General features: G+C 59.7%; 1 protein-coding gene across 2 annotated transcripts; it reads right to left on the bottom strand.

The window, feature by feature from the left end:
• Positions 1 to 2946: 2946 nt before the first annotated feature.
• RBMS2 (RNA binding motif single stranded interacting protein 2) lies at positions 2947 to 11052 on the bottom strand. 2 transcript variants are annotated; one of them, XM_030967245.1, is made up of 13 exons: positions 10914 to 11052; positions 9328 to 9476; positions 9167 to 9225; positions 8993 to 9084; positions 8757 to 8914; positions 7855 to 7934; positions 7295 to 7404; positions 6072 to 6118; positions 5894 to 5987; positions 5757 to 5804; positions 4037 to 4144; positions 3864 to 3941; positions 2947 to 3295 (listed from the first exon to the last, which is right to left on the bottom strand). In XM_030967245.1, the coding sequence occupies exons 1-13, from the start codon at positions 10977 to 10979 to the stop codon at positions 3215 to 3217; spliced, it is 1170 nt and encodes a 389-aa protein (XP_030823105.1). In that variant the 5' UTR covers positions 10980 to 11052; the 3' UTR covers positions 2947 to 3214. The 2 variants fall into 2 exon arrangements, with proteins under 2 accessions (XP_030823105.1, XP_030823104.1); XM_030967244.1 differs by having other exon boundaries at positions 8757 to 9084.
• Between the last annotated feature and the right edge of the window lie 2016 nt (positions 11053 to 13068).

The following is a 13068-nucleotide window of genomic DNA, read 5'->3' as shown; positions in this document are numbered from 1 at the left end:
TTGAATCCTCAGGCGGGTGTGGCCCCCCCCCCCAGGAGGGGTTCAGTGGGTGGGGAGGGGTCTTAAATTTGGGGTAGGGGTCTCAATATGGTCACCCCGTATTTAAGGAGTGGTCAGGACCCCCCTCCTTTTCACCCCATTTTTTCCCCCCCTCTCCCCACCCCGGCCAGGATATTACGGGTACTCGCTCTGGGGGTCAGCGGCCAGAGGGGCTTTTTTTTTGGGGGGGGGTCCCCATGTGTGTGTCCCCCCACCCCAGCCAGCCCCACAGAGCACTGAAAACAACTCACCTACCTGGGCAGGGGGGGGGTCCGGCCGCGCCCCCACCCCGCCCCTCAAAACCCCCCTTCCCCGTCTCAAAGTAGCCTTTTTTCTATCAGATTAAAAAAAAAAAACCTCAGAAACTTTTTATTTTATTTTATTTTTTTGCTTTGGAAAAACTTAAAAAGAGGTGATTTGAAGTCTATTTGAACTGACTTTATATTACGCATAAATATTTATATTTTATCTAAATAACTGCGCTGTAAACGGACTTTTTTTGTGGTTTTAAGTCACGTTTTTTTTCAGATCCGTCAGGTTGGTTTTTTGGGGTTTTTTTTGGGTTGTTTATTTGGGTTTTTTTTTTTTTTTTTTTGGGTTGTTTATTTGGGTTTGGTATTTTATTTTTGGATTTTTTTTTTTTTTTTTTTTTTTTTTTGGGTTGTTTTATTTTTTCTGTCGTGGGAAACGTTTTTGGGAGTCTCCGTATTGTTCTGCTGTTCGTTCAGTTCAAAGTTGCCCCCTTCCCTTCCCATTTTTCCCCCACCCCCTCCCCAAGTTTGACGCCCCCCACCCCCAAACCCCCCCCCCGGCTGGCCCCCACCCCCTTGGGGGGGGATTATTGGGTGGGTGGGGGTCACTCTTTGCCCTTCCCCCCCCCGCAGTTTTCTATAACCAGCCGTGTTGTTTTAGTGAACTTTTTTGATAATTGTACAGGTTTTTTGTGAATTTAAATTTATTTCTTTCTATATTTTTAGGACCAAGCTCGTTTTTTGATAAGGTTTAGAGGAGGGGGGGGGGGGGGCTGTTCCCTCCCCCCCCCCCACAATTTCCGCCCCCCCCACGCCCTCCTCGCTGTTGCCTGTTGATGTCCCCCCCCCCCCCTCCCCGTGGCCCCCTCCCCAAAAAAAGTTGTAGGACCCCCCCACCCCACCCGCGTGTTGCGTTGGAAAATAAAAATCTCACATTTGATAAACACTCCATGGTCCAGCCTATTTTTTTTTGGGGTGGGGGGGTTTGGGACCCCTGGATTGGGGGTTTGTGGGACCCTTTTCCCCCCCCTTCTCTCACAAACAAAACCTCAATTTTTTTCCTTTTCTTGCCGTTTTTTATTTAAAAAAAAAACAAACAATAACCTCGAAGGGGGGTTTGGGAGGGGGGTGTTTAAGGTCGCGGGGGGGGGGGTGGTTTTTGTATTTTTTATTTGGGGGGTCGCGAGGGCGAGCGCGGAAGCGAGGAGGAAGAAAAATACAAAACTAGAAACCTCTCGAGATTTTTTTTTTTCTTTTTTAAAAAAAAGCAACTTAAAAACCTGTACAAAATGCGCTACGTATAAATTAAAGGGGGGAGGCTGAAAAAAAGGGGGGGGGGCTCGAATTTTCCTTGAGTTCCCCCCCAACCCATCCCAGGACTGATGGGACCCCCCCCCCCCCCAAAAAATCTCAGCCCCCCCCTCTCCAAACCAGCAGCGGGGTAGGGGCTCAGCATGACGGGGGGGTCCCAGTGCCCCCCCCCAGCCCGGGGGGGGGGTCCAGGAGGATTTGGGGGGGGTTGGGTTGGGGGGGGGGGTCTCCCTCTTTGGTTCCTTCCTTGGGGGGGCCACAGCCCCCCGACCAAAGTGGGGGGCTGGGTTGTAGCAGCAAAAGGGGGAGGTGGGTGATGGCTGAAACCGGGGGAGGGGGCGTCACCCCTTGGGGGGGGGGGGCAAGGGGTGAACCCCCGACACCCCCAAAATGAGGCTGGGCGCCCCCCCCGAGCTGTGGGGTGAGGTAGATGTGTGGTGGTGGTGGGGGGGGGTCTGGGGACCCCTCCCTGTATTTCATTTTGGGGGGGCAGGGGGGGGTGGAAGAACCGGGAGGCCCCTGGGGAGAGTTCTGGGGTGGGGGGTGGCGAGGAGCTGGAAGCAATTTGGGGAGGGGGGGGATATTGGCGGGGGGGGAGATGGACGGACAGACCCCCGGTGGGGGGAGGGGGTGTGAAGCCTTTTTTTTGGGGTGAGGGGGGATGGGGATGCTCAGTTCCCCCCCACCTTGCGACCCCCGCCCCCAATCTTTGGTTGCAAGAGCCCCCCCCGCGGGACCCCCTGATTGTCGCTGGGTGTGGGGGGACAGCGAGGATGGGGGGGGGCGCGGGGGGGGCTCTAAAGTGCCTGATTGACCCTCGGGGCGCCCGTCAAAGCGGGGGGTGGGGGGAGGTTTTGGGGGGTTATTGCACTTGACCGACCCCCCCGGGGCAGGAATGGCTGGGGGGGGGTTGGGAAGCACCCCCGGCCCTGCGGGGGGGCTGTGCCCGGAGGTTGGGGTGGGTGGGGGGGGATGGGGGGGGGTTCTCTATGGGCCCCCCCCCTCCCCAGCACCCCCAGACCCCGAGCCGGGGGCACCGGGGGGGGGGCAGCAGAAGGCACGGGGGGCACCGGGGCCGGCGGGGCCGCGGGCCCTGGAAGCACGAGGGGTGGGGGGCGGCCGGGACCCCCGGTGCCCCCCCCGGGGCAGCGCGCGGCAGCGGCGGCGTTTGCCTTTTTTTTATCTTTTTTTCTTTTTTTTTTTTTTTTTTTTGCCTTTTTTTATCTTTTTTTTTTTGCCTTTTTTTTTTTTTTTTTTTTTTTTTTTTTTTTTTTTTTTTTTTTTTTTTTTTTTGGCCTTTTTTTTGCTTTTTTTTTTTTTTTTTTTTTGCGCGTATGGATTTTTTTTTCCTGGTTTTTTTGTTTTTTTTGTTTTCCCAGTTTTTTTAGAAAACGCGGGAGGAAGAAAAGCCCTCCGAGGGGGGAGGAAGAGGAGGGGGTGGAACAGAGGGACCCCCCCCCCCCAAACCCCACGCCGGGACCCCCACCCGGAGCTCGGAGCTTTCCCGGGGTGGGGGGCACCGGGCGGGGGTCCCGTCCCGGGGGATTTTGGGGGGCGGGGGTCCCATCCCGGGTGGTTTTGGGGGGGGGGTCCCTCGGGCCGGGCCCCCGCCGCTACTTGGGGTAGGGGTAGGGGAAGGCGCCGGGCTCGGACGGAGACTCGATGGGGGCGTGGGTGGGGGCGGCTCCACCGTCCTGCGGGGAGGGAGGGGTTAATGCACCCCCAAAACCTCCAAATCCTGCACCCCACAAATCCTGAACCCCCAAATCCTAAACCCCACAAATCCTGAACCCCCAAATCCTGAGCCCCCAAATCTTGCACCCCACAAATCCTGAACCCCCAAATTCTGCGCCCCACAAATCCTGAACCCCCAAATTCTGAACCCCCAAATTCTGCACCCCCAAACCCTGCATCTACAAATCACCTCCAGACGCTGCAACCCCAAATCCTGAACCTCAAAATCCTGAACCTCCAAACCCTGCACCCCCAAATCCTGCAGCCCCAAACCCTGAACCCCTAAACGCTGCTCCTCCAAATCCTGCACCCCAAATCCTGCACCCCACAAATCCAGCACCCCAAAATCCTGCACCCCCAAACCTCCAAACCCCCAAATCCTGCACCCGCAAACCTCCAAACCCCCAGAAGTTGCACCCCAAACCCTGCACCCCCAAACGCTGAACCCCGAAATCTTGCACCCCAAACCCCCCTCCCGGACCCCCAAATCCTGCACCCCAAAGCCGTCCCGGACCCCCCCCGACTCACCTCCAGCGGGAGGGCGGGGGGCACCGGCGGGTACGGGGGGATGAAGGCTCCGGGGACGGCGGCGGCAGCGGGGACGTACTGGGGACAGGGACACCGGGGGGGGGTCAGGGGGGTCGGGGAGGGGTCCCCGCGGGTTTGGGGAGGGGTCTCGCGGTGGGGAGGGGGGGTCTTACCGTGCCTGCGCTGCCCAGAGAGAGGTGACCGAGCTGCTGGGCCAGGGGGGCCACCACGGAGGGCTGGAGGGGGACGGCGTGGTCAACGGCGGGGGCCAGCACCGCGCCCTGGGGGACACGGGGACAGACATGGGGACAGACATGGGGACACGGCGGGGGCCAGCACCGCGCCCTGGGGGACACGGGGACAGACATGGGGACAGACATGGGGACACGGCGGGGGCCAGCACCGCGCCCTGGGGACACGGGGACAGACATGGGGACACCGGGACAGACATGGGGACAGACATGGGGACACGGCGGGGGCCAGCACCGCACCATGGGGGACACGGGGACAGACATGGGGACAGACATGGGGACACGGCGGGGGCCAGCACCGCGCCCTGGGGGACACGGGGACAGACATGGGGACACCGGGACAGACATGGGGACACAGGGACAGACATGGGGACACGGCGGGGGCCAGCACCGCGCCCTGGGGGACACGGGGACAGACATGGGGACAGACATGGGGACACGGCGGGGGCCAGCACCGCGCCCTGGGGGACATGGGGACAGACATGGGGACACCGGGACAGACATGGGGACACAGGGACAGACATGGGGACAGACATGGGGACACGGCGGGGGCCAGCACCGCACCCTGGGGGACATGGGGACAGACATGGGGACACCGGGACAGACATGGGGACATGAGGACAGACATGGGGACAGACATGGGGACACGGTGGGGGCCAGCACCGCGCCCTGGGGGACATAGGGACAGACATGGGGACACCGGGACAGACATGGGGACAGACATGGGGACACGGCGGGGGCCAGCACGCGCCCTGGGGAGACGAGGGACAGACATGGGGACACCGGGACAGACATGGGGACACAGGGACAGACATGGGGACAGACATGGGGACACGGCGGGGGCCAGCACCGCACCCTGGGGGACACGGGGACAGACATGGGGACACCGGGACAGACATGGGGACAGACATGGGGACACGGCGGGGGCCAGCACCGCGCCCTGGGGGACATGGGGACAGACATGGGGACACCGGGACAGACATGGGGACACAGGGACAGACATGGGGACACTGGGACAGACATGGGGACACTGGGACAGACATGGGCACATGAGGACAGACATGGGGACAGACATGGGGACACTGGGGGGGACACAGGGGGACACTGGGACTTTGCACCCATGGGGAGGGGACACAGGACAGGGCCCAGGGACCCCCAAAGTGACACCAAAATGGGTGGTGCCTGACAAAAGTGGGTGCGGCTTTCTGCCAAAGTGGGAGTGGCTTGGCTGCAGGGGGTGGAGTCAAGGTGGGTGGGGCCTGAGAAAGGTGGGAGGGGCTTGGCTACAGGGGGTGGAACAAAGGTGGGTGGGGCAGGGGTGGGGGTCCAACATCCCCTCCCCCATCAGGGTGGGGCAGGTGTGGGTGGGGCCGATCCAAGAGGGGGTTCCCACCACCCCTGAATCCTTCAGGGTGTGGCATGGGCGGGCGTGGCGCGGGGCGTGGCACGGGGCGTGGCACGGGGCGTGGCACAGGGCGTGGCACGGGGCGTGGCACGGGGCGTGGCACGGGGTGTGGCACGGGGCGTGGCACAGGGCGTAGCGCTGGGTCATGACACCAAGCGTGGCACGGGGTGTGGCACAGGGCATGGAACTGGGCGTGGCACCGGGTGTGACGTGGGCGTGGCAGTGGGCGTGGCTCACCGTGGGCTGCACGAGGTAGGACTGGTGCATCCAGGCGGGGCCGTGGACCTGTGGGTGACACCAGGTGGCAGCAGGTGGGGTCTCCCCGTTGCCCGGCGGGGACCCCCCCTCTCCCAAGCCCCCCCAGCCCCCCGTACCTGGTAGGAGGACACCGGGGAGGGCAGGTAGGGGGCCAGGGCGGCGGGGGGCAGCATCCGGCCGGGGGCCAGCCCGTAGGGCGCGGGGTAGAACCTGCGGGGCGGGGGGTCAGGGCTGGGGGGGCCGCGGCCGGCAGCCCCCGCCCCGACGGGCACGGGGGGGCCCTGGGGCACCCACCCGTTCTGCAGCGCCGTGGCGGGGTCGTAGGCCAAGGTCACGGTGCCCTGGGGGGGGAAAGAGTCATAAATAAATTATATAATAAGTTATATTTTTTAATTTATATATATATGAATATATTATATAAATTTACTTAATGTTGCATTTATTTATAATTTTATAATTTATAATATTGCATTGTTTTTATAATAAATATATTTATTGATAGTTCTTCATAAATATATATTTCTATTTATAAGAATATGTAATTCTAATTACAATTGTATTAATATTTATAATAAATATATATTTATTTATACTTTTAATAAAGATATTTATTTATATTTATATGAATATATAATCTAAAAGCTTAATTAAAATTATATTAATATATGATAAATATGTATTTATTTATACTTATTTATATTTTTAATAGATAATATTAATATATCTTTTGAATATAAATAAATATATGATATATATTTTATATATATTTATATTTATTTTAAAACATATATTTATTCATTATTTATGCATTCTATTTGCCTAAATAATAAATAAAAAATAAAAATAAAAAATAAATATATGTTTATGTAAATACAAATAGAAAATGTAGTAGAATATATTGTGGGGGAAAGGGTCATAAATAAATATTTGGTTATAGTTTTATTTATAGTTATATATATATTTATTTTTATTTATAAATATATGTCTATTTATATGAATATATTACATATATTTAATACATTAATATACAATATATATTTATAAAATATATAAATATGTATTTATAAATACATATTTGTTATTTATATATTTAGTTATTAGTTACATAGATAAGACATAAACATATGTTTATGTAAATATAAATACATAAACAAAAATAGAACATCTCTTAGAATATATTTGAAAAGAAAATATATTAGAAAATAAAATTAGAAATATATTAGAAAATAAAAGTACCTAAATTTATATATTTTAATATATTACATATATTATATATAATATAGTAGTATATATAATATACATATTATTATACAATATATAAAATATATAGTATATGCATAATACTTTATGTATATTATATATATTATATATATTACAGTGACTTTGTCAGCTCTGTCAGCGATATAGAAATTACAAAATCCTTTTTAAAAAATTCATTCGAAACACTTCCTTTTTGAATAAAACTTATAATAATAATTTTTTTTTTGTTTTTTTTTTTTGCAATTGTGCCCCCTCACCGTGTCGCCGTCCCGGGCCCAGGCTCTGCCGTTGGACACAAACTTGCCCTGGCTCTGCCTCTTCTTCTGCCCCCCATCAGCAAACTTGCACAGGAGGGGGTCTGGGGGGGCTGGGGGGTGTCAGTGCTGCCAGCCAGCCCCAGCACCCCAAAATCCCCAAAATCACCTCCCTGACCCCCCCAGAACCCTCAAAATCCCCAAAATTCCCTCCCTGACCCCCCCAGAACCCTCAAAATCCCCAAAATCCCCAAAATTCCCTCCCTGACCCCCCCAGCACCCCAAAATCACCCAAATTCCCCTCCCTGACCCCCCCCGAACCCTCAAAATCCACTCCTGGGATCCCCCAAAATCCCTCCCTGACCCGCCTCCAGCACCCCCAAAATCCCCAAATCCTCCCTGACCCCCCAGCACCCCCAAAATCCCCAAAATCCCCAAATTCCCCTCCTTGACCCCCCCCCAGCACCCCCAAAATCCCCAAATCCCTTCCCAGGACCCTCCCAGGACCCTCAAAATCCCCTCCCTGACCCCCCCAAATTCCCCTCCCGGGCCCCCCCACCCACCTGGCACCCCCGGGGGGGTTTTGATGAATTTCCCGTTGAAGTGGGTGATGACGGCCTCGCACTTCTCCGTGGATTCCATCCTGGGGAGCGGGGCTGGGCCGGGGGCCGGGGGGGGACACCCCCAATTCTGTGTGTCCCACCCCCCAGCCCCTTGCAGCCCCCCCAGCTCTCTGTGCCCCCCAAATCTCTGTGCCCTCCCCCAACCCCATACAGCCCCCCCAGATTAGTGCAGCCCCCCAATCAATACCCGTCCCCATCCCTATGTGCCCCCCCCAGACCCCCCAAATCCACACCCCCCCAGCAATTCCCATCCTCCTGAGCCCCCCCATGCCCTGAAGCCCCCCAGATCTTGAAGCCCCCCCAGCCCCACGCAGCCCCCCCAAATCCCTGTCCCCCCAGCCCTCCCCATCATCCTCAGCCCCCCCAGCCCCATATACCCCCAACCCCCTGCAGCCCCCCCAAACCTGTGCAGCCCCCCAAATCCCTGTCCCCCCAGCCTCATGTACCCCCCCACCTCTGGAAGCCCCCCAAATCCCCGTCCCCCAGCCCTCCCCATCATCCTCAGCCCCCCATCCCCTGCAGCCCCCCCAGACCTGTGCAGCCCCCAAGTCCCTGTCCCCCATCCCCTGCAGCCCCCCTAGCTGTGTGCAGCCCCCCAGCCCCCCCCCACCCCTGAGCCCCCCAAACCTGTGCAGCCTCCCAAATCCTTATCTGCCCGCCCTCCCCATCCTCCCAACCCCCAGGTCTGTGCAGCCCCCCCAAATCCCTCTCCCCCAGCCCTCCCCATCATCCTCAGCCCCCCATCCTCTGCAGCCCCCCCAGCTGTGTGCAGCCCCCCCAAATCCTTGTCTGCCCAGGCCCCCCACCCCCGCAGCCCCCCCAGCACTACCAACCCCCCGTACCGTGCGAATCCCACGCCCCTGCTGGCGCCGTGGGGGTCGCGCAGGATGCGGGTGGAGACCACCTGCCCGAAGGGCTTCAGCAGCGCCTCCAGCTCCTGCTCGTCCACGCCCAGTGGCAGGTTCGAGATGTACAGGTTGGTGGGGTCCTGCTCCTGTTGCTGTGGGGAGGGGTCAGCCCAGGGCAGGGGGCTCCTGGGGGGGCTCTGGGGGCGCGATGTTGGGGGGGGGGTCGGTACCTTGGCCATCTGTGCCTGCACCCCGCTGGCCTTCAGGGCTGTCACGGCTTTTTGGGCGGCTGTGGGGCTGTCAAAGTCCACGAAACCATAACCTGGGCAGAGGGGAGAGATCAGAGACCCCCAAACAAAGAACCCCCACCCCGACCCCCAGCCCAGCCCCAGTGTCCCCCAAACCTTTGCACTTGTTGGTTGTTTTATCCAGGATGGCTTTGGTGGAGACGATCTTCCCATAGCTGGGGGTGGGAAAAGGGGGTGTCAGGATTCAATGGGACCCCCAGCCCCCCGAGGGGTTCTGGGGAGCGGGGGGGACACAGCGGGACCCCCGCCCCACTCACGGCTGGCAGAGCTTGACCAGGTCCTGGTCGGTGGTGCCGGGGTGCAGCCCCCGGATGTACAGGTTGGTTTTGCTGAGCTGGTCCGGGGCCCCCCCGGCTGGGCTGGGGCTGGGGGGGCCCAGGGGCTGGGCCGGGGGCACATAGGGCTGCTGGGGGGGGGGTAGGGGGGGTCAGCTCTGCTGCAGCCCCCCAAAATCCTCCCTGCCCCAAGGAAGGACTGAGACACCCCGAATGGGGTTCAGCCCATCCCGGGGGGCTCAGCCTGGACCCCATTGTCTCCCCGCTGGAGAGAAGGACCCCTGGACCCCATTATCTCCCCCCTGACCCCATTGTCTCCCCCTGGACCCCATAAATTCCCCCCAACCCCACTATCTCACCCCTGCACCCCATTATCTTACCCTGGATCCCATAGTTTCCCCCCAACCCCATTATCTCCCCCTGGACCCCATAAATTCCCCCCAACCCCACTATCTCACCCCTGCACCCCATTATCTTACCCTGGATCCCATAGTTTCCCCCCAACCCCATTATCTCCCCTGGACCCCATAAATTCAACACTATCTCACCCACCCCATATTACCCTACCCATATTTCCTCACCCCATTATCTCCCCCTGGACCCCATTATCTTACCCCTGCACCCCATTATCTTACCCTGGATCCCATAGTTTCCCCCCAACCCCATTATCTCCCCCTGGACCCCATAAATTCCCCCCAACCCCACTATCTCACCCCTGCACCCCATTATCTTACCCTGGATCCCATAGTTTCCCCCCAACCCCATTATCTCCCCCTGGACCCCATAAATTCCCCCCAACCCCACTATCTCACCCCTGCACCCCATTATCTTACCCTGGACCCCATTATCTCACTCTCGACCTCATAATTTCCCCCCAACCCCATTATATCAACCTGGACTCCATTATTTCCCCCCGACTCCATCATTTCCCCTGACCCCTTTATCTCCCCCCAACCCCATTATCTCCCCCTGGACCCCATAAAATCCCCCCAACCCCATGATATCCCCCCGACCCCAAAATCTCCCCCCTGGAGAGAAGTACCCCTGGATCCCGTAATTTGCCCCCTGCACCCCATTATCTCCCCCCCGGACCCCAACATTTCCCCCCGACCCCATTATCTTCCCCGACCCCATTATCTTCCCCAGGACCCCCAAACCCCGACCCTCTCCCCCATCCCCCCACTCAGGGGATCCCCACCTTCCCCTCCCCCCAAACCCCGCCCCGGTGTCCCCCCTGTGGGAGGGGGCGACAATGGGGGTGACCCCCCCCCCCTCCCATCACGGGATGCAGAGGGAAACTGAGGCACGAACCGGGGGGGTGGATAGCGGCGAGCCCCCCGGGAAACCGGAGCTCACCGGGGGGGTGTCCCCGCGCCGTTCCCGGTGTTACGGGGCGGTTGGCTCGGTGCGGGTGTCCCCCCTTTCCCAGCACCCCCATTCCCCGCCCCCCCACCCCGGGCCTGTCCCGCCGGGACGGCCCCGGATCCGCCCCCACGGGTTCCCCCCCGCCACCGCACACCGGATCGGACCGGACCGGGCCCAGCGGGTCCCGCCGTCCCTCCCGGTACCTTCTTGCCGCCCTTGTTGTAGGCGAAGGCGGGGAGCCCCGAGCGCGGCGGCACCGAGAGCAGCATTTTCCCGAGCGCGAGGGGCCGGGACCGGGCGTGACGTCACACCGGGAGCCAGCCTGGAATCCGGGCGGGCCCCGCCGCGCCGGGTCCTAGCGCCGCTCCCCGCCCGGTGCTGCCCGGCCTCCTCCGGTGGGCCCCGTCACAGCCCGGTGCTGCCCGTGCTCCTTCGGTGTCACCCCCGGTGCCTCCCGTCCTGCCCCGGTGTCACCGCCGGTCTTGCCCGTTACCCCCCGGTGTCACCCCCCCGGTGCTGCCCGTGCTCCTCCGGTGTTCCTCGTCACCCCCTGGTCTTGTCCGTGCCCCCCCCGGTGCTGCCCGTTCCGCTCCGGTATCACCTCCGGTCACCCCCTGGTGTCGGCCCCCCGGTGCTGCCCCGTTCTCTCCCGGTGCCTTCCGTCAGCCCCCGGTGTCATTCCCCGGTGTCATCACCCGGTTCTGCCCGTTCTCCCCCTGTGTCACCCCCGGTGCCACCCGTCACCCCCGCCCTGTTCCTGCCCGTCCTGCCCCGGTGTCCCCCCCGGTCCTGCCCGTGTTCCCCCGGTGTTCCCCGTCACCCCCCGGTGCTGCCCCTAGCCGCCCCCCGGTGTCACCCCCAGTGACCCCCGTCAGCCCCATGACAGCCACCAACCCCCCCTTCCCCCACAAATTAGACCCCCCCCCAGACCGCCCGGGACACCGGGGGGACACCGGGGACACCGGGGGACACGGCGGGGGGGATCCCGCACCCCTCCTCTCCCTCAACTGGGAGGTGGGGGTCGCTCTCACGAACCTCCCCCCGATCCCCTCCCCCAGGGGGACGTCACCGACCCCCGCTCCCACCCCGGTACGGCGCGGTCCCTTTAAGTGAAGCCACGCCCACCGCCGCCATTACCCCTTGGCCCCGCCTCCCCGCCTTCACCGTGGGCGCGGCCATTTTGGAAGGCTGGTCACGTGGTTGGACACCACACCCCGCCCGCCGCCATATTGGCGCCTTTCCTCCGTCACGTGACTGTGTCTGGTCACGCCCATTTCTGAGGCGACAATGGGGGCCGCCATCTTGGAGTGGGGAAAGGCGGAATTTAGGGGGGCACCTGAGGGGTCTGGGGGGCACCTGAGGGGTCTGTGGGGCGAGATTGGGGTTTCCAGCGGGCTCTGGGGGTCTGCAGGGCAGGATTGAGGGGCTCAGGGGTTTGTGTAGAGTATGGTGGGAGGATTCTGGAGGCACCTAGGTGGTCTCTGGGTCATCCTGGGGGTACTTGAGTGTCTGAAGGGGATCCTGAGGGGGGTCTTTGGGGCAGGTTGGGTATGTTGGGGTCTATCGGGTAGGACTGGGGGTGCTGGGGGCACCTTGGGGGAGCCTGTGAGGCAGAAGGGGGCACTGGGGGCACCTGAGGGGGTCTATGGGCAGGATTGGGGGGCGTCATAGGACACCATTGAGGGGCTCTGTGGGGCATTTTGGGGGCACCTGAGCTGTAGAACAGGTCTGGGAGTACTAGGTGGGCTTGTGGGGCAGCGGGAGGTTCTGTAGGGCAGGACGACTGGGGAGGCATAGGGCGCCTGGGGGGGTCTACAAGACAAGATGGGGGGGTCTTGGGGGCACCTCCTCCATTTCTCCCCTTGTCCCGCTCGGTGTCCCTCCAAATCTCCCCTCTGTGTGTCCCCCACATGACTGGCCACATGTGCCACCACAGTGTCCCCAAATTGTCCCCACAGGGTGTTCCCCACATGCCCCCCAGTTGTTCACCCCCCACATCTCCCCATTGTCCCCCTCATATCCCCCTGTGTGTGCCCCACACATCCCCCCATGTTCCCCCTAGACACCCCCTCTGGGACTGTCCCCCCGCTGTCCCCCTGTGTGTCCCCCACATATTCCCCTCCTATAAACCTCCCCTGCCCCCCCAGGGCTGTCCCCCCGGTGTCCCCCCCATATTTCCCTCCTATAACCCCCACCCCAGGGCTGTCCCCCCGGTGTCCCCCCGCGTGTCCCAGCGCTGTCCCAGCCCTTTGTGGCCGCGGATTGTTCTGGCTTTGCCGGGCTCAGCAGCGCCGGGGCCCCCCCGTGCTGAGCCAGGGCTTCGCCCGCTGACTCACCCCACGTGCGGGGCCGCTGCTG

The sequence above is a fragment of the Camarhynchus parvulus genome, chromosome 29 (genome assembly GCF_901933205.1).
Source record: "Camarhynchus parvulus chromosome 29, STF_HiC, whole genome shotgun sequence".
NCBI lineage: Eukaryota > Metazoa > Chordata > Aves > Passeriformes > Thraupidae > Camarhynchus > Camarhynchus parvulus.
The sequence above is the reverse complement of the archived record's forward strand: the minus strand, read 5'-3'. Positions and strand labels throughout refer to the sequence as shown.